General features: G+C 48.3%; 1 protein-coding gene across 1 annotated transcript in view; it reads right to left on the bottom strand.

Moving 5' to 3' along the window:
* VWA1 (von Willebrand factor A domain containing 1) overlaps window positions 1–20,341 on the bottom strand; it is a 476,800-nt gene that overhangs the window by 294,698 nt on the left and 161,761 nt on the right. The window contains exon 2 of the mRNA XM_086921472.1: window positions 11,141–11,704. Coding sequence (XP_086777598.1) covers window positions 11,141–11,704 — 564 coding nt within the window. The remainder of the gene's footprint in view (window positions 1–11,140; window positions 11,705–20,341) is intronic.

Raw genomic sequence — 20,341 nt, 5'->3', positions numbered from 1 at the left:
CTGCATTATTGAATATCACAGATGATATGATCCTGGACTATTGTAAGGGTCTGTCTGATGCCATTCATTCTGTGTCCCTTCAGGTGCAGGCTGCCGAGGTCCCGTCGTGCCAGGACTTGTGTCACGACCTGTGCCCTGGAGACTGGGTGCTTGTGAGGAAGCACGTAAGAAGAAGCTGCCTAGATGTCCGTTGGCGTGGGCCCTACCAGATCATCCTGATCACGAACACTGCTGTGAAAGTGGGAGGCCTGCCCAATTGGATCCACGCGTCTCATACGCAGAGAGTTCCAGCACCTCTGGAAGAAACAGCTCCTCTCTCGGATGTAAGTCCAGCTGCGGACAGAGAAGCCATAGAGGGGGCCAGCCAAGCTGTGGAGGTGCCAGAAGAAACTGGGAACGTGTCTGACCAGGCTGAGGACGGTCAGTACAACAGTGAAACAGACGACGCTACAGAAGGAGAAGGTAGCTGGGAGTACGAATCAGACCCTGACCAAGCTGAAAGAGAGCGAGAGCAAAGCAGAAGGTCAAGGAGCAGAAGGGCAAGGCGTGGAGAAGCCAGCTGGCCGCAAAGAAGGAGTTCAAGCCTGAGGTCAACTCCAGAGAGAACCCTTGCTCCGATATCTGAAGACTCAGACCCGGAAGAAGGTGCTCAGGGCTCTGAAGCACCAGATCTAAGAAGGTCAAGAAGAGTACGTGTGCCTAACAGAAGATACGCCACTCCTGAGTGGACATATCTGGCGACAAATGTCTTGGGAACGAGCGACAGGGAGGATCAAAGCGGTGCTGGTGACCAGCTCTGAACCCATCATCACAGTGGAAGTACAGCTGTTAGTGCCCGGAGTGGAAGCAGAAGGGTCGCTAACATTCAAACTCCCCAACCCTCCCTGCCTAAGCAGGTTAAAGCACATGTTTTTCACCGAATTGCAATTCCCCGATTTTGGAACAAAGATAACAGGCCATGAAGAGCACATTCTTTGTTTGGAAATATTGAATTATGCTGTTCAAGCCGCAGGCCCAAGCCTCATTGTAGATGCTTAAAGACTTTGTAAATAAACGAGAAAAAGAAGATTACCTAGCGCCTAGGAAGCAGAAAAACTTAGGGACCTTTCCTATAAGTTGACGGAGAAGGGCTAGGGTTGTCTGTGTAAAAGTTCAAAAGACTTTGTTTGCCAAAGGAGATTGCCAGCTTCCAATTGTGTGGTTCTAAAGACTGAAAGATCAAGAGAGACTGTAAGAGGAACGAAGAGAAAAGAACTTTGTGTTGAAATAGAAGGAAAGAATCATACTGTCTGAAGAAATGGAGGCCGGTAGTCCGAATCGTAGAGCCAAATGTATAATAGGCACATTAATAGTAGGAGTGATACTTCTTATAGCTTTAGTTGTTACTGTATCATATGTAATGGGACATGAGAGTGAGGCGAGGGTACCAGACGAAAAATCTGTAGTGACACCAAAACCCACTGTTGCTGGTAAGAAGGGGGAAACCATACAGGAAAAAGCGTTATTAGCAGCAGAAGCCCGTAGGTTACACATGGATGAGTCCCAGGGCGACTTTAGGTCAAATGCTTATGCCAAACTTTTGTATGAATACGTGGATGCCATGGAGGTTAAGGACTGTTACGTCTGCATGCAACTACCTGCATCTGTAGATGAAGGCATTAGATATCATCACCTCCCGCTGACTTATGGCATTACATGTAGCTTATTGCTTAGCATATTTTATGGGAGAGATAGTTTTGAATACTATTTCTCTAATTATGACTCAGTGTTACCAGAAGTCCCAAATTACAAGCAAATGAACAAATGGGACTACTGGAAGAGTGAAGACAGATTGGCAAAGTTCTTCAATCCTTGGGATACTTTAGATACGTCACATGCCCGCAGAAATAACTTGACATGCAAGGTGTCGGAAGTCGAGAAGAAGTTTATAGGGCAAGTGGATGATCGTTACAGAAGGCAAAAGATTTTGAAAAAATCAGGACAATGGAAAACAGATTGGACCGAGGAAGAGAAGGCACACAAGAGGAAGGGTAGTAGTGGTCCAATAGCTTTGGATCGCACACAGAGAGGGAAGTTATGCCTTCACAGAAGCAAAACGTACTACGAAAATGCATTCGTAGGGGAAGTCAGTTGTGAACATGCTTTTAGATTAGAATATTACACTAAGGATTTCTTGAAAGGAATGCAAGTGATTCCAAATGTATATTTTGTATGTGGAAGAAATGCCTACGTGAGACTACCTGACAACTGGTATGGATCATGTTACTTGGCAATTGTCTTCCCCAAAATATATCATGCTCAAGACTTAGAGATCATAGAGGGCAAGGCCTCAGCGAGAGGGAGAAGAGACCTAGGAGATGCAGAAATAGTTGGAGATGTATTTGGAGCTGCATTTCCTCTTTTAGGACTGATCCTCAATGATGTCAAAATTAGGAGACTGGCAACAGTCGTAGATAGGTTGTCTGCCAGCACTGCTAGATCCTTAATGCTGGTGGAAGGTGAGATGCAATCGATAAGGGCCATGGTGCTTCAAAACCGTCTTGCATTAGACGTCCTGCTAGCAAAAGAGGGCGGAGTCTGTAAGGCTTTGAAGGTCCAGGAATGTTGCACTTACATTCCAGACAATTCAAAACCTCTTGAGAAAGTTATTATGAATATAACTAACATTCACAAAGAGATCGAAGACCTGACTAAAGTAAATGTTTGGGAAAAAGTGGGCCATGGAATGGGCGAAGTTGGAGGTTGGTTCGCCAACCTAGGAAAGAGCATTGTGTGGTATGTGCTGAAGCCTATCATCATAATAGCGATCTGTGTGATCATGTTGTGGGGATTGGTGAGGTCATACCAATGGTATAGATCAAGGAGATTGGAGAGATCCAGGAGAGAACAGCTACAGAGATTAGCTGCAATACAAGACAATCAGTACAGGAGTCTGAGGGCTCTAGAAACACAGAAGCGAGGGGCGCTTGCAATTAGTTCAGTTTAAATGTTAGTGATGACCCCGAGAGGTCATCAAAGGGGGGAACTGAGAGAGCGCAAACTGAACAAAATGTATGAGTGCACCAAAATTACAAGTAGTACGCATGATTCATAAGAGAGATGCTATAAGTGCTGAAAATATATTCACCTATACTTAGAAGTGTGTAGTTAAGCTAGAGATTTCATATAGAAGTGGAACTAATGCAGAAATGTGTGGAAAATGTATAACCTTATTAGACGTGATTAATCCTGATCCACGTTATGTAGCTGCTAATGGAAGAATGTCATGCTGCAAGGCACAGAACGGAATAGGCCCATGGCCAGAGCTGAAAGGGTTTGGGAAAGGTATTCATTTGCATATACGTGGATTGCACTAAATATTATGATGATTTGTTTATTAGTTAGACTTATATTCCATAGATGTGTTTTCTCATTAAATAAGAATAAGATGCTAACATGATATTTTAGTTTAGCTCTGCGAGAAATGTTGTAGGCCTGAAATGTTCAAAGAGTTTCTGAAATTGCACGTGCTGGTACAAGTCGAGCTGTGCCGAGAAATAAGTTGCAAACTTCTGTTAGAAGTCTATGAGAATTGGGATCCAAGCTGCAGATGTCTGTCTGCGGGTGCGAGGGGGATCCAATTAAGAATTGGATGAATAGAGTTCTGTTCAAGAGACTGGTACAGACATGGAGGAGGGTTCAGGAATGTTTAAGGGGTATCGGCGGGCCGGAGAAGAGTCTGAGAAGCAAGGTCATCTCTAACGCACGAGGCCCAAAGGAAGATGATCATGGAAAAAGCCAGAATCGACACCACGTGAGGGGCGTCTCGAGAGGGGCGTTCCAACTGTAATTGGGGTTTTTGTATTAGGGACAGCACCCCTGGGTGGAGTTAGAGCAGATGCCTGAGGACCCTGTAGAGAGCGGATGGGTAGGCAGAGAGGGGTCATGACTGGAGATCATAGGTTTTCACCTAGAGACTAAGAGTGGGTGATCTTCCTAGGAAGTCATTCACAGCTGACACCTTTTGATAGGTTGGGATTCTGTTAAGTAGGGGATACCATCCAGAGCAGGGTAGGGACAGCCTAACCTGAACCTTTCCCTCCTGCTGTAAATGACGGAGAGATCACAATACGTGTCTATGCTTGCAGCTCTTTTGATTTTAGAATTAGTCCTTGTAGTATTCTTTGCTCGCCTGAGGGCTTTCAGGGAGCACATGTATGTAGTGGTGCCCGTATATCTTTTGAATCTCATTTTGAGATGCCTGTACTTGCAGTTAACCTTGACTTTGTAATAAATCTTTAAACTTAGAAGTAGTCTGTGGTTTTTCCGAGCCGAGTCCATTATTGATTGAACTAACCTGGTAAGAGATGCACTTTCTTCCCTCAACGACAGGCAATAAAGGTTCAGTCGACCAGAACGGGGTTTAGATCTAGAGTGATAAGATAGTGATCAAAATCCCGCCCCGCAAAGGTTAGTAGTTGTAGAGTCTAGTAGTGACAGCCTTAGTCTCAGTCATTAACTGGTCTTCCCTCCTCCCCAGGGACATGCCTACACACATGACCATCCTCTTTATCTTGTCCACTGCCATTCAAATCCTCCTTCAGCTAATATGCTGGACTGCCAATGACATTTGGTCTTTTCAGCCCATTTGCCTTCCAGACTCTGCCTTGCTTCTAAGTAATTGAGGCCTACTGAGAAATCTATATAATTTCTCCACGGGCCGCTCAGCCTGTCTATGCACTAAGGAAGTCCTATTTTGTATTCGAAAATCATGTCTCTTCAGTAGCTATTGTTAGTACTGTTATTAGAACTATACACAAATATAATACCTTCACAAAAACATGATGAGACTACGCCCACTTAGACATAAACACAAACTCCAATGGTATTCTTTTAGAACTTGTCTTGTGAACAATGTTAAGACAAAAAGCTTGCTGTTTACTTTAAGGTTATAATGCCACTCCCCGACCTCCAGCATAGATTGGGATGTAGTAGGCAGAGGTGTGTATTTCATTGTACAAAAGCAAACCAGAATCTGTTTGCCCTGATAAGGACTCATCGGCAGGGTATAGCTTGATTCCATTGGCACAATGAGCACGAGACACATGTCTGGGCATTCCTGTTTCACTTAGGGCGTCAAATGCAACAACGGCAAGGTAATGGATAGAATGCTTGAATTATTCGTAGTCACTGGCGATTGCTCGGGCCATATGAGGACATTTCTGGCAGCTAGGCGCTATACCAATGACAAAGAAGCTGACAAAGTAATGTGTGAGATTGACAAGTCAGCTAGAAATAACCTAAATACTCTTTCTTTCAGAAACCAGACTTCTCTAATCATGACCCATATTAGAAGAAACTGCGAAAAATATCGCAGAGGGCAAATTTTCATTGCCAACTATCGCTGGAATATATCGCCATGCTAACGCTGTATTAGCAACAATTAGCGCTATGGTGATATATATTCCAGCGATAGCGGGAGGGAAGGGCCAACATCGCGACAAAACCAGCGATGTTGCATGGGAAAGGGGGAAAACCTTGCTTATACGACCCTGTTGTCGTATAAGCATAATTCAACCCCCATGTTAGGTATTGCTAAATCATGAAATTAGCAGGTGTTAAAAAACCGGCAATGACCCCGGTTAGCGCGACTATTTACGTCACTAACCTGGGCCAGGGCCTCCTTGCTAATAGGCGATAGGCCTGTTAGCGACTGTTTATCAGGTCTGTTGGTCGGGAACGCCTACTTTGCATGTCATTAGCGATAAATATCGCTGACATGCAAAGCGGCACCCAAACCGGTCGCTTTTGTAAGAAACTGCTGTTAGCGACAGCTTGCTGATAGGGCGATAAAAAAATCGCTGCTTTAGCGGCAAAAAGTGCTCCTAAAGCGTCGATAAGGACCTTGTAATATGCCCCCATGTTCTTACCTGCAAAACTCATTTTAGTGTAAAATTATGGTCTTAGATAAGGAAAGTGCCTAGAGTGACTCCCACTGACCCAGCCCTTCGGGCTTATTATAGATGCCATACACATTATGATTCTTCTCCTGTCTAACCTACCTTTCAGAGGTGCCTGTGTTGTGGCTTACTCTACCCCAGCCCTACTAACCTTTCAGTGGTACATGTGACTCTCTCTGCCCCAGTCCTACAGGCCGGCAGCTCTCCAGAAGCACCTAACGAGACTTAATCTGCCTTTAAGTGGCACTTGACGTGTGGTTCGTCTGCCTTGCCCTCCAACTTTTCAGACGCATCTGGCATGTTAGGGACTCTGCCTCAGCTCTGTTGGCAAGTTATTGTGAGATAATTTAATCTCCGGCGGTTCTTCTGCTTTCGAGGAATTCGAGATTTGGCTGTTCAAAGCACGTGTGCTTCTGCTCACGCTTCTTGTAGCCCTGGGGACATAACGATACATTTCCCATGATCGCCTGCATTCACCCTATCATCGCTTGCTCTCCTTTGACCCCCTCTCCCCCTCCCCCCCCAAGCCCTCTCCGTGTTTGCCCTCTAAGGGATGCGCATTTTTAAGGTCCCAGGAGTCCAATTAAAAGCTTAGTATAAAGTCCTACTCGTTAGACAGTGCCACTTTAAACATGACTTTGTGGGAAAGACAGACATCCATCAAGAATGTTCAACACACACAGACACGTTTCGGCGCGCCTGGATGATTGGTATGATGCAAGGGCTTTCACAGCAGTGAACAGGAGAACAGGAGCACAGGAGCTTGATTTAGAGTTTCAACAGCAGATTTTCCATCTGTAATTTTGACTGATTTATACCTCCTGCTAATGGTCTCCTGAAAATCTGCCTGACCATCTCTCCCTCCAAACTATGCCTTCTCACAACCAGGCACAAAAATCTCAGAATGGGCAACCCTATGCGGTTACCAAATTACTGGAAAGGGAACTTAAGAAATACCACAAAGAGACCTGCAGAGCTGCTCAAAGCAGCCAGTTTATTGGAAACCATACACTGTGCATCAGTGTCTCACACTTCAACTATCGAGGTGCTAAGGTCTGTGTTGCCTCACAAATCTTGGTGGTCATGACATGGAAACTCCTCCAACGTTGAATCAAAACAAAGACAGCACTCTTCCAACCATGCACCGACATGGTGTAGCGTGCTACCCATGTAGGCAAGAGCTTCAGAGACCCACAAAGGCATAGTACGTGCTATATACTTATTACATACAAACTAGGGACTGAGTTATATATGGGCGAACGGCTCTTCGTTCTAACAGGGAGACAGAGTAAATTACTCCATCCGGCTGATGGAGGGACCGCTTGCCATTTATACATGACCTACAAGCAGATGAACGTTTCTAATGCATTGGCAGGGACCGCTGTGGTTCCTGTCAATGCTCTTTGTTTTTTGGTGCAGGGCTCCCGCTACATGATGGAGCCCAGCTCCAAAGAATTTTCTTTCTTATTTTCAAAATGGGATTTTCCTTTTAAAAAGAAAAAAGAAATGCCCCGCTCTCCAGGGAAGTCATCTCCCATGGCGAGTGGGGTAGTAGTCCTTTTTTACTGTCCTTTACTGCCGGGGTTTGCCTGGCGGAGACTAACAGTAAAAAATGGCTATATGTCTGCCGGTCCGAATTGGGTGAGAGGACATATAGCTATTTCTCTGATGACTCTTACTACGTAGGGCTGTCAGAAATGTTTGGCTATGGCAGTGATGGAGTAGTCATCGTAGTAGCCATATTTAAGATCCTCCCCCATCGATGGGCGGGCAGACCTTTATCTTGGCGGTATGTATATTCTCTTACCGGGACGACAGAGTATACATACCGCCAAGATTTAAATAACCCCTTTAGTTGTCTGCCGTGGTAGTAGGGGGTTTTTCATCAAAGTCGGAGAAGTCGTAGTAGGAGGGGTGTAAACCTCTGAATGCAAATCTACAAATACCCTTCCTGCCTGACAGAGTTTCACACCGAATGTAGACCCTGCAAATGCACCCTAAATTTGGAACAGAAAATCACTGCCCACATGTGGTCTCCCTGTCATGCTGAGTGCTGTTTTCCAGGATATTAGTAACTCAAATTTAGTTTGCCATGAAAGTCCTCCACCATTTACATGGTGTCCTCTTGTGCCCTATCACCACAACTAAGGCAAAGAAACACTTTAAAAGAAAAATATAGAGCAGAACCAGAGCTGATTGGCTAAGACTGCAGAAAGAGTTCCAGTTGTAGGGTAGGAAACAAAGAAAAGGGAGATGTGATAGCAATAAAAAAAATGAACAGAGGAAAATAATTGCAAGGAGGAATAAAGGCAAACAAAAACAAGAGACAAATAATAGAAGGGTGAAAGGGAGGATGAATAAATGCATAATCGGGAAGAAAAGGGACAAGTTATTCTCACGAACGTGCGCATGCGGGAAATATGGGTGTGTCGGGTGGTGCTGCGCTCCCAGACCTGAAAGAGGTTCAGAAGAATAATGGAAATCATTGAAGCCTTTAAATCAGTTTTTTCAGGCAATATTGTTTGTGCAAATGCAGTTAAAGGTCAATTGTAATTATGGAGAGGCTGCGTACAACTTTTAACAAACACCTGCACATTCCCTTATGATGTATATCTAAGCTTATATTATGTGGCTTTAAAGAGAAGGCAGAGAAAAACCAAAGGAAATGATGGTTGACAATACAAGCACTCACCCCCAGTCAACTGATCTGGGTGTAATCCATCACTGTTCTTTATCCCACTCTGCCATCCCAGTGGATTCAAGATAGCCTGGCTGATGAGGATTATGAATCTGAAACCGGTCCCAGTATGTTTTTTTCCGGTCCAGGGAAGACATGGCTTGGCTGTTCTCATGAGGCACAGGGTCAGATTGATTTGCATATGGCCATGTCTGAACTGGGGTGGCGGAGTGAGCTAAAGAATGGAGATGGATTAAACCCAGATCAGTTGACTGGGGGTGAGTGTTTGATTTGCTGAAACGCTCCGTCCATCATCCCCCCTTTTGTATCGCTTTAAAGAGAAGGCATTCGCTAGTAATCTGGTTCTTTAGTGGATGAAAGAAGGAGGAATTTGAAATGTAAAAAATATCTCCATTTTACAGTTCACAAATAGTGATGAACATGAGGCCTATTTGATCCTTTTAACAGTGGAATTTAGCTTTAGGCTTTTTTTTTTTAAAGTAAACAAACCAATATACATTTCTTGCATGTATACCATTGAGTGCAAGTATGGCTAAAATCATACTGACTTATTAATGGTTTCTTTTAAATAACTCCCTTAAAAATGGAACAATGTATCCAATTATTTAAGAACATTGCCTCATAAAGTCAGAATGCACTGTTGACCCCCTTTTTTACCAAAAAGAAATGTCTGACCACCATCTCATTCATCTCCTTCCCTCACACCTCCCTTCTTAATGTTTTTGCTGATTTGCTGCACTCACTTATTCAGTAACACCAGCATTTTTTAGAACCTCCATAATTCTAATGAGCTGATGTCCCTTTTGTACTTCAAATGCACTGACATGCTTTTAAGTGTGAGGCATCTGCCGGCAGCATTATAAGTCTTCCTTCACTGCCAGGACACCGGATGCAAGGCCTGCGTTTATTTGATGACCATTGCTGGACTTTCAATTGTCTCTGGCAGGGGTGAAATTGGATGGGTACACACTGGATTTCGGCCTGTGGTTCTTGCTGGTGTCAGCCTGACTAGGCTGCAGTGCCGTGCTAGTGTCGGCCTTACTTGATCCCAGTTCAGTGTGTCTACACCAGGGCACACAGCACAGTAGGTCTGGGGACTGAGGGGCAGATTTACAAGCCCCTTGCGCCACTTTTACGCTGCCGTTGCGTCACTTTTGTGACGCAGTGGCGGCGCAAAAGATGCGCCATGGTGCGGGGTATTTACAACATGACGCATCTGGCAGATGCATCATGTTGTAAAGCTCTGCGCCAGAAGGAGGCGGTCCTGCGCGGGGGGGGGGGCGTTCCAGCGCAGGAACGCCTCCTAAAAGTGGCTGAGTGAAATCTACAAGATTTGACTCAGTCACTTTGAGGACCCTGCTGCGTCAAAACCCTGCACCTGCTTGAAGCAGGCGTAGGGATTGACGCATCATTAACAAGATAGGCCCCCCAGAGCACTGCTGGAGCTGCGTCGCGCTTGCGACGCATCTCCAGCAATGCGCCACTTTTACGGCACAGATGCGTGATGCATCTGTGCCATTTTTGCCCCATGGTGCGCCGCATTGTAAATGCGGCGCATCCAGGGTGGTGGAGGCATGGAGCACAATAAGTGGCGTAACCCTGCTGATATGCAGAGATGCGCCACTTATTGTAAATATGCCCCTGAGAACCTGGGATTGCAGTGCCGGTGTTTGCTGTTCACCTTGGATCATCAACACTCAAGAAATAGGTGCACGTACTGCAGCTACTCATTGCGGGGGCCAGGTTGCGGGGCTCAGCCTCGAGCACAGTAGCCCTTTGTGTATCGGCCCCACTTAGTCTGAGAGTGCAGTGCCCGTGTTTGCGGCCTTTGGTTCAGCAGCACTCAAGCGATATGTGCCTGTAATGAAACTCACCTTTAAAGTATTCATTTACGTTGATGCATACTCCACCCCCCCCCCCCCCCCCCCCCCCCCCCCCCCCCCCCAGAACAGGGCAAGAGAAAACAAAGTGAGTGCTAAATGGAACATCATCCCTTTAACTCAAATAGCAACTACTGTAATGTAAAAGCAACATTTTATGACCTATGCAGTAACCCAGAACAGTTTTACTATAGCATTTCTCCCTGTCGGCGGTCTCTAAGGACATTTGTAAAAATATCTTACATATCCCAGCAGATCATGGGCATATGTACTGACTTCATGGGCATATGCAGTGACAAATCATGGGCATATGCAGTGGCATATCATGGGCATATGCAGTGACAGATCATGGGCATATGCAGTGGCATATCATGGGCATATGTTTGTAGTGGCATATCATGGGCATTAGCAGTGGCATATCATGGGCATATGTAGTGGCAGATCATGGGCATATGTACTGACTTCATGGGCATCTGACTTTCTGAGCCAGAAAAAACAAAAACAAAAAGGGGTCACCAAATGCACAACTGGTTCCAAATATACATATATGGGCACATGTAGTGGCAGATCATGGGCCCACCCATCCTGGCAAATAATGGCCACTCCCACTGTCACCCACCTACCTATGATGTCATCCCGGAGCTCCTTGGTGATGATGTGCAGGTCGTCGACATCCACAAAGTGCAAGTGCTTCTCAGTGGGCTGGCTGGCCGCCTGGGAGAGCTCCAGGTAGTTCCCGCGCCCAGTGCTGACAATGAACACAGTGACTCCCATGTCTTTCAGGAGCTCCATTGGTTGCGATATGTCGTCGGTGGAGATTCCATCGGTGACCCATACGAGGACCTTGGGGACACTGGGCCTGGCCCCGGCCTCGTCTGTGAAGAGCTTCTCTTTGGCCAGGGAGAGGGCCTGGCCCGTGTTGGTGTCGCCCATGCGCTGCGTCATGTCCTGGATGGCTCTCTGCACGGACGCGCTCGAGCCATGCTGGTCAAAGGGGAATTCCACAACGGGGACAGTGCTGATGTGGATGACACTGGTCTGCACATCCTGCGGGCCAAAGGTGAAAGGTTGGATGAGGTCAGCCACGAACGCCTTGACCTGGGAAAACTCTTTGTAGGAGACGCTTCCGGAGCTGTCTGTCAGGAAGAGGACGTCTCCCTCACAATCCGGGATAAACGGCGGAGGATCTGGGCCAGGAAAAACAAAAACAAAAAGGAGTCACCAAAGGCACAACTGGTTCCAAACATTCATACATGCACTTAAATTATTACTACATTACTCAGACGTTTACCGATGGCAAACATTAATATACCCCTTACAAATGGAAGCCATCTTCTTGTGCAAATGATGTCAACTTTTTACAGTTTTTTTAATTAATCAGTCAACATAAGCATTTCATACATTACTTTTTAAGTGTTTTCTTTCGCCTGAAGTGATTTGCTTTGTTTTTCTAAGTTAAGCACTTTACCCTTCGGTGAATACTCTACTTAATCCTGGTATCATAATTTTGCCCCAATAATATATATATATATATACAATTTATCTCTCTAAAGATAAAAAAAAAGTTGAGCCCCTTTAAATCTGAGGTTGTTAGCTGCTGCCTCTGCACGTATTTAATCTTGTATAAAGTGCAGCCAGTGGTTAGCCACACTAGGGGGCAGAACTACAAGAAACGGCCTACAGCGCGGCACCGCAAGCCCTTTGGCTGCGACACGCTGCGCCACGCTGCAGCACTTTCAGAGCACAGGAATGCGACATATCTACAAGGATAGGTCGCATTCCTGTGCTCTACCCTGCGCTGGCGCAGGCACCCTTGCACCATGGTGCAAGGATGCCTGCGCCATGGGGAGATTGCTTTGTGCAGGAAGGGGCACCTAGTAATAGTAGACAGGTCCCTAAACACTCATTTCTGCATTAATGCACTATATAATTGTAATTAATCAATCAATCAATCAACCTAAGTTGAGACTCAGTATGTTCCTTTCTAACCAGGGGGCATATTATCAAGGCGGGCGATAAGTGATTATCGCCGCTTTAGCGACCGTTTTCGGTCGCTAAGTGGCGATAATTCTATCGCCCTATTAGCAAGCTGTCGCTAACAGCAGTTAGTGACAGCTTTTAGGCAATAGCGAGCGGTTTGGGGCCCGGTTTGCATGTCAGTGATATTTATCGCTAATGACATGCAAAGTGGGCGTACCCAAACTATTAGCGACTGAAAACAGTCGCTAACATCACTATCGCCTATTATCAGCGCAGGCGTAGCGATGGAAATATTCGCGCTAAGCGCGAATATCTCCAAAAGCTAACGCCTGCTCAGACCAGTTCTTAGCCATTATATCCAATGGGAGGTGGATATTATGGCTAAGACCCTATTGGCGTTAATGCGTGAATATCGCTGTATTCTCAGCGATATTCACACATTTCACTGCTATCGCCGGATATTTTATCGCTTTAGAGATAAACGTTGCTAATAGCACGTTATCTCTGCGATAATATCCGGCGATGCTTGCGATAAAAATAAACTCGCTAAGCCCATTTATCGATAAATATCGCTGGTTGTTGGTAATATGCCCCCAGGATCCTTGACGCTTCTCAGTAGATGAACATTTCGTGGTTAAAAAGCCTCCTTGACTCTACTGGATATGTCGTTCTGGCGGCCAAGGTATAGCGCATGGGATTTTGCGTGAAGGTTGAGTCAGGCACAACTGTTGCACACACAAAATATATGTGAATATTCAGTTAAGGTTATTACTTGAAAAACTGCTACTTCATTAAATTCCTTACAATACGGTAAAAGTACATAATAATGGTGATATAACAGCCAAAACTGCCTAGTAGATACTGCAAACTTTATATCTATGGCAGCAGACCTGTTGCACAGTTCCCAAGCAAGTCAGAGGTGCTGTTCCACGGTTCCTCGCATGGGAAACAAAAGGTCAATGTTATCCTTGGAGACTTCAGCACCACGGACAGCTCCAAAACTCTCCACAGAGTTGAACATTTTTAACCCTGACATTTTTGGTGGTGCACTGGGGGTAGTGTGGAAAGAAAAAAAGAAGAAGCAAGTTTCAATTAAAAAAGTACCAGATGGAGAATTAACTACTGAGCCACATGGGGACAATGATGGTGTGTTTAAGAGGAGCCCCAGGCAAAGATTTTGCATCCCTGCTGGAAGGGCCAAAGATCAACTATGGGCCACACAATCTGAGTACTCAAGCTTTGAGAGAACCTAACGAGAAGCACAGAAAGAGTCCAAAGTCAAAGAGTGCTTTGAAAGACCAATACTTACACTATAACCAGTGAAGGATTCTTCCTTCGGGGAAATCACCGTAGTCAGCTTCACCCGCATTGTTATTTGGACAAGATAAGAACCATCTAGCTCTGATGAACGAACACATCATCCCAATGAAATGTAGAGGCCAAATATCCTCTTGTATCAGTACTGACGTTTTGCCCCCTCAACTGGGAAAAGGTTAAAGTCTGTCTGCCTAGTTTTTGTCAAAAAGGAGAAAATTCTTGAATTTTCACTGCTGTCCAAAGCAGGATTGCCCAGATCGCTTCAATAGAGGCGCAAGAGATTCCAATCCGCCCTTGCTGAATAAAATAGGAAAGGCCATTTTCAAAAGTTTGTTTCCCATTACCCCCAGGTCCCTACGTCCTCGACACCTTCCTTACAATAAGAGATTATCCTATCTCTGACAGAAAAAGAAAAAGAAGGAATGCTGGACCTACCCTCCCCCTCCCGCCGGGAGTACAAAAGGGTACATGTCCCAGCATTCCCTCTGTTTCTTTTTTCTGTCATTCTGACAGGGATTGCTGTGGCGCGTGGAGCATGGAATCGGCTCCTGCGCCGAACTTACCTTCCGCTGGGGCTTCGGTGTCCTCGGCGGCGTGGATGGCCTCTCCCTCCCTGCCGGGCTTGGGGGGAGTGGCGCGGGCTTCCTTTTGGCGCTCCTGGGGGTCGCGCTGTGCTGTGGGAACGCGTGGACCTCGCGTCTGCCCGATGGCCGCCCCTCCTTCCTGCCGGGCTTGTTAGGGGGCGCGGCTAGGCGTGGGCGGAAAATCCGTTCCGCTCGCGGATTTTGCGGATTTTCGGGAAATCCGCAATCCGCGAGATTTGCGAATTTCCCGCAAAATCCGCAAATCCGCGAGCAGCGGATTTTGCTCGCACTGCTCGCACTGTTCGCGTGAGTTCGCGCCCCGCGAATAAGTGCAAAATTGCAGAAATACGATCTTGGCAAAACTGAAAGTAACTACTTACCAGGTTCAAAAGTTCAGGCACATCATTAGTAGCCATTTCCTGTAGTGCTTCCTGAGGGGCCCCTCCAGAGTTCAGTTGCCAGTTGAAACTATTATGTGACCCTGCTCTGAACCTCAGAATAGTTACACATATGCCACAAAGGTCCTGAATTACAGCTAAGGGAGACAAGCAGGAGCCAGGCTGGAAGTTAAAATCCATTAATCAGCCCCTAATTCATTATTGTCAGTTGGGGCAGGGCAGGTGTTGTAACTAATTTTGCAACAATGAAAGCACTTAGCAAGTGCAAAAGATCACTAATCAGGGCGCACTAAGGAAGCAGGTGCCAGCTAAAAAAATATTCTGTGACACATTAATCAGCCCCAAATTAATTCAGGTCACTTGAGGCAGGGAAGGTGTGCTTTGCTTTGCCGAAAATAATGTACACTGGACAACCAGAGGGTGTAGTGATGAAACAGAGGGTGGCATGGGTGGGCCAGAGGGTGGCATGAGTAGTCAGAGAGTGGCAGTGGTGACAGAGAGTGGCAGTGATGAAGAAGAGTGTCCCAAACAGGCTGGACACGTAGAAACAACAAGTTCGCAAAACTTGCGACCCGACAGGTAAGTTCGCAAATTGCGAAATTGTAAAAACCCTCGCGAACTGGCAGAAACACGGGCGAACACAAAAAAAAAAAAAATCCGCAAATTCGCGGGAATTCGCGGATTTTGCGGATTGCGAATCCGCAAATCCGCAAAATTCGCGGATTGCCAATCCGCAAAATCCGCTCATGCTTAGGCGCGGCCGACTTCGCGTCTGGGATTGGCTGGTTGGATGATGCCTTCCTGTGACGTCGATGCCTGACTTCCGGTTTGGGACAGGGTCAGGCGCTTCTGCCCGGTCGTTTTTCCTGATTATTTAAACGGGGGCAGCTGGTGAGTACCGCGTAGCGGTGTTTCTTTCCTGTGCATTTTTTGCTGATTGCTACTGCCTCCTGGGTTGTTCCTTGCTTCAGGATGGGGAAGAGTTCGAGGAAGAGGCGTCATAGGGAGAGGTCCTCCTCTTCTTCTTCTTCTGCCAGTGGGTCACGTTCTCCTTCTCCTGCCCGGTCCAGACGCCGTGGTGGGGGTGGGGATGCGCGCTTGAAGCGCTTGATCAGGGAGACCCTTACTGAGATGGGTTCTGGTGGTGCCGGTCGCAAGGTGCCTGCTGCGGCTTCCGGTGATTCTGCTTCTTCAGCTGACGAGTCGGCTGGGGCTGGTGACTCTGAGCTGAAGGGGAAGTATATTGAAAAGGACGCACTTCCAGGTATCCTGATGCACGTGAAGCGGAATATGGGCTTTGCTGATGACGCTGTTCCCAGTACTTCTGGGGGTTCTTTGCTCCGCCAATTCCAGAGTTCTGCAGCGGTGGATGTTCCTGTTCATCCCTTTATTAGGGATGTCCTGAAAAGGGAGTGGGCGGATCCGGATCGCATTATGGTTCCGCGTTTTATGGCCCGTCTTTACCCACTCCGGGATATGGCTACGGATCTTCCTGATTCCATCCCCATTGACTCGTTTGTTGCGAGTTTGGTGGGTCGCACTTCCTTATCTGAGGACGCTGTGCTGAAGGACCCTGTGGATAAGAAGGCTGACGGAGCACTGAGGAAGGTTTATTCTGGATCTCATCTGGCCTTGAGGGCCGGTGTTTATGGTACTTATTTGTCGCAGTCGCTGCTGTCTGACATTAAGTCTCTGTACCAGTCAATGGACGATGCCACGGACTGTTCTGAGCTTCTTGAACACATTGAGCGGCAGGTTGAACTTCTGTCCGATGTGTCTTTTGATGTAGTTCGAGCTGCTGCGCTTTCTGGTGGGGCCTGTGTGGCGGCTCGGCGCAGTCTTGTTCTTAAAGACTGGAAGACTGACTCTGCGCAGAAGGCTTGTGCCTTGCGTTTGCCTTTTCAGGGTTCTATGCTGTTTGGGGGGGAGTTGGAGTCCAAACTGCACAAACTGTTTAAGGAAAAGAAACATTCTTCTTCTTTTAAAGGGTCTGCTTCTGCTCCTGCTTCTTCTGCCCCCTCTAAGTCTAGATCTTTCTTTCGGCCTTCCTTTCGTGGAAAGTTTGGGAAGGGCCGTGGAAGGTTCTCTTCTGGCGGGGGTCGGGACCGTAAGGCTAGGTCTCCCCCTCCCCCGAAGCCTCGCTCCTGACTCTTTGGCTGTGGTTCCCGGGTTGTTGGTAGGAGGGCGGCTGCGCTTCTTCCTAGATGCCTGGGTTCAGTCATGTTCAGACGCTTGGGTGTTGGATGTTCTGCGGGAGGGTTACGAGGTGGAGTTTTCTGTTCCCCCTCCCGATTCCGGCCTCCGCCCGACACCCTGGCCTGCTTGCCGGTCCAGGAGGGTCCACCTGGTTCAGGGGGTGGAGGATATTCTTCGGAAAGGGGCCATTCAGGCGGTTCCTCCTTCGGAGGTGGGGTCGGGCTTTTATTCCCTGATTTTTCTGGTGCCCAAGAATACCGGGGGTTTTCGCCTGGTCCTGGATTTGCGGCTCATGAACCGAGGGGTGTTGCGTATTCCCTTCCGCATGGAGACCTTGCAGCGGATCATTCCGTTGGTTCTGCCGGGTCACTTCATGTGTACCCTGGATCTGCAGGACGCCTATTATCATGTTCCGGTGCATCCAAGGTCCCGTCGGTTCCTGAGATTTTGTGTTCAGGGGTGCCACTTTCAGGTCCAGGTTCTGCCCTTCGGCCTTCGCTCTGCCCCGAGGGTTTTTACGAAGGTTGTCGCCCCCTTGGTTGCCTGGCTTCATCTCCGGGGGGTGATGGTGTATCCATATTTGGACGATTGGTTAATCCATGCTCCCTCTCGGGCCCTGCTGTTGGAGGCGAGAGAGTTGGTTTGCTCGGAGTTGAGGCGGCACAGTTTTCTGATCAATCTGCCGAAGTGCCACCTGACCCCTTCGCAGGATCTGGTGTTCATTGGGGCTCGGTTTCGCACGGACCTAAACCGGGTGTTCCTACCGGAGCCTCGGGTGGTGACCCTGTTGTCCCTTGCTCGCAGATTCCAGGCGGGAGGTTCCTTTCGGGTGCGCCTCTGGTTGCGTCTTATGGGTCTGATGGCGGCGACTGTCTTTACGGTGGCTTGGGCTCGGTTTCACCTCCGCCCCCTGTGGTGTTACCTTCTGTCTCTCTGGGATCCGTTGTCCCGCGATTGGGAGTGTCTGGTGCCGGTGTCTCCTGTGGTTCTGCCTGCACTGCTTTGGTGGTCGGATCCGGGCCTTCTGTCTCAGGGGCTCCCCTTGCAGCCCTCTCCGTCGCTGGTGTTGACAACGGATGCCAGCGCTTTGGGGTGGGGGGCGACCTTGGGTTCTCAGTCCCTTCAGGGTCGCTGGTCCCTGCTGGAGAGTCGCAGATCTTCCAACTGGCGGGAGTTGACTGCTGTGTCCCGTGCCGTGATGGGTTTTCGGGTGTGTTTGGTGGGCAGGAACGTCCTGGTGCGGTCAGACAATATGGTGTCGGTGGCCTATCTCAACCATCAAGGGGGGATTCGTTCGGCTTCCTTGAACGCAGTGGTGATTCCGTTGTTTTGTTGGGCGGAGGGTCACCTGCTGTCTCTGGCTGCGATTCATATCAAGGGGGTGGACAATTGTGCGGCGGATGTCCTGAGTCGCTGCTTTCCGGCTCCTCTGGAGTTGTCTCTCACCCGGGTTGCGTTTCGGCTTGTGTGCGGGAGGTTTGGGCGTCCCTTTCTGGACCTCTTTGCCTCCCGGCTGAAAGCGCAGCTTCCTCGCTTCTGCTCCAGGTTTCGGCAGGAGGGTTGTTGGGGAGTGGATGCCCTGTCGGTTCCCTGGCCGTCCCGCCTGCTCTATGCCTTCCCCCCCCTGGCGCTGATCCCCAGGTTTCTGTCCCGACTGTGTCTGGAGGATCGGGAGGTGGTGGTGGTTCTGCCCTTTTGGCCTCGGAGGTCTTGGTTTCCGACAGTGCGTCTTCTGGCGGTTCGGGGCCCGTGGTTCCTCCCTCTGTCCCCGTCTCCCCTGCGGTCCTCACCACCACTGTCTCTTCTCCGCTTGCGGCTGTCGGTGTGGAGGTTGAGAGGCAGGGGTGGCGGCGGCGCGGATTCCCGGAACATTTAGCTGCTGCCATCCAGAGTTCCCGTAGGCCTTCCACTCTCCTGTCCTATGATCGCCACTGGGGTAACTTCAGTCGTTGGTGTGCGGCCTTGGACCTTTCCCCTTTGCACTGTTCTTTGCAGGCGGTGCTTCAGTTTTTGTGGGAAGGTTTTGAGAAGGGTTTGGCTGTGTCCACCTTGCGTGCCCAGTGGGCGGCTGTCCGGGCTTTTCGTTCCCCGTGGGGTAATCTGTCTGATGATGAGGATTTGGTCTCCAGACTGCTCCGTGGTTTTTCTCTGTCTCGTCCGGTTTCCCGGCCTTCCTTTCCCCTGTGGGATTTGCCCTTGGTCCTTCGGGCCTTGATTAGTCCTCCGTTTGAACCTTTGTCGGAGGTGGATTTGAAATTTGTGACCTTGAAGGTTGTGTTCTTGGTGGCCATCACGTCTGCCCGACGCCTGGGCGAGTTGGGGGCCTTGATGTCACGGGAGCCTTTCCTGTCCTTTTCGGAGGGCGGGGTTGTGCTCCGCCTTGATTCCTCCTTCGTGCCCACGGTCGCTTCTCAATTTCACCGGTCCCAGGAGTTGGTCTTGCCTGAGTTGAGTTCTGTTCAGGATTCCCCGGGTGGTCCTTGTTGGATGTGTGCCGGGCTTTGCGTATTTATCTTGAGCGCACGGCGGCTGTCAGGTTGACTGACTCCCTGTTTGTATCTTTTGGGGCTGCTCGCCGTGGACGTAAGGCTTCGTCTGTGTCCATTGGTCGATGGCTGAAGCAGGTCATTTCCTTGGCTTATTCTCTTTCTGGGTCCCCTCCTCCTGTGGGTGTTCAGGGTCGATCTACAAGGGGGGTGGCGGCCTCCTGGGCTGAGGTCCGGGGTGTCCCTCTTTCGGAGATTTGTAGGGTGGCCACTTGGGCGTCTTCTAATACGTTCATCAGGCATTACCGTCTCCTCAATTTGCTGGGTGATGAGGGCGGTTTTGCTTTGGGGGTGTTGGGTTGTGTTCGCCCATGATTTATGTTCTGTGCTCAATAAATGCCTGGTTTTTGCTGTACTGGTTGTTTGTTGTGTTTTGTGGGATGAATTGCTTTGGTATGTCTCTTATTGTAAGGAAGGTGTCGAGGACGTAGGGACCTGGGGGTAATGTCCTATTACTTACGGTAATCTTCATTACTCCGGGTCCCGTAGTCCTCGACACCTTCCTGGCTTCCCTCCCTCCCGCCCTGTTTGCCGGCCTTCATCCTTTGGCTTGGTATTTCAGAGGGAATGCTGGGACATGTACCCTTTTGTACTCCCGGCGGGAGGGGGAGGGTAGGTCCAGCATTCCTTCTTTTTCTTTTTCTGTCAGAGATAGGATAATCTCTTATTGTAAGGAAGGTGTCGAGGACTACGGGACCCGGAGTAATGAAGATTACCGTAAGTAATAGGACATTCATAGCATATATTATCAAATGTTCTCATTTCTTTGTATGTTGGAGTCAGTAGATGGAAAACCCGTCTTA

Source organism: Lissotriton vulgaris, chromosome 5 (assembly GCF_964263255.1).
Source record: "Lissotriton vulgaris chromosome 5, aLisVul1.2, whole genome shotgun sequence".
Taxonomy (NCBI): Eukaryota; Metazoa; Chordata; class Amphibia; order Caudata; family Salamandridae; genus Lissotriton; species Lissotriton vulgaris.
The sequence above is the reverse complement of the archived record's forward strand: the minus strand, read 5'-3'. Positions and strand labels throughout refer to the sequence as shown.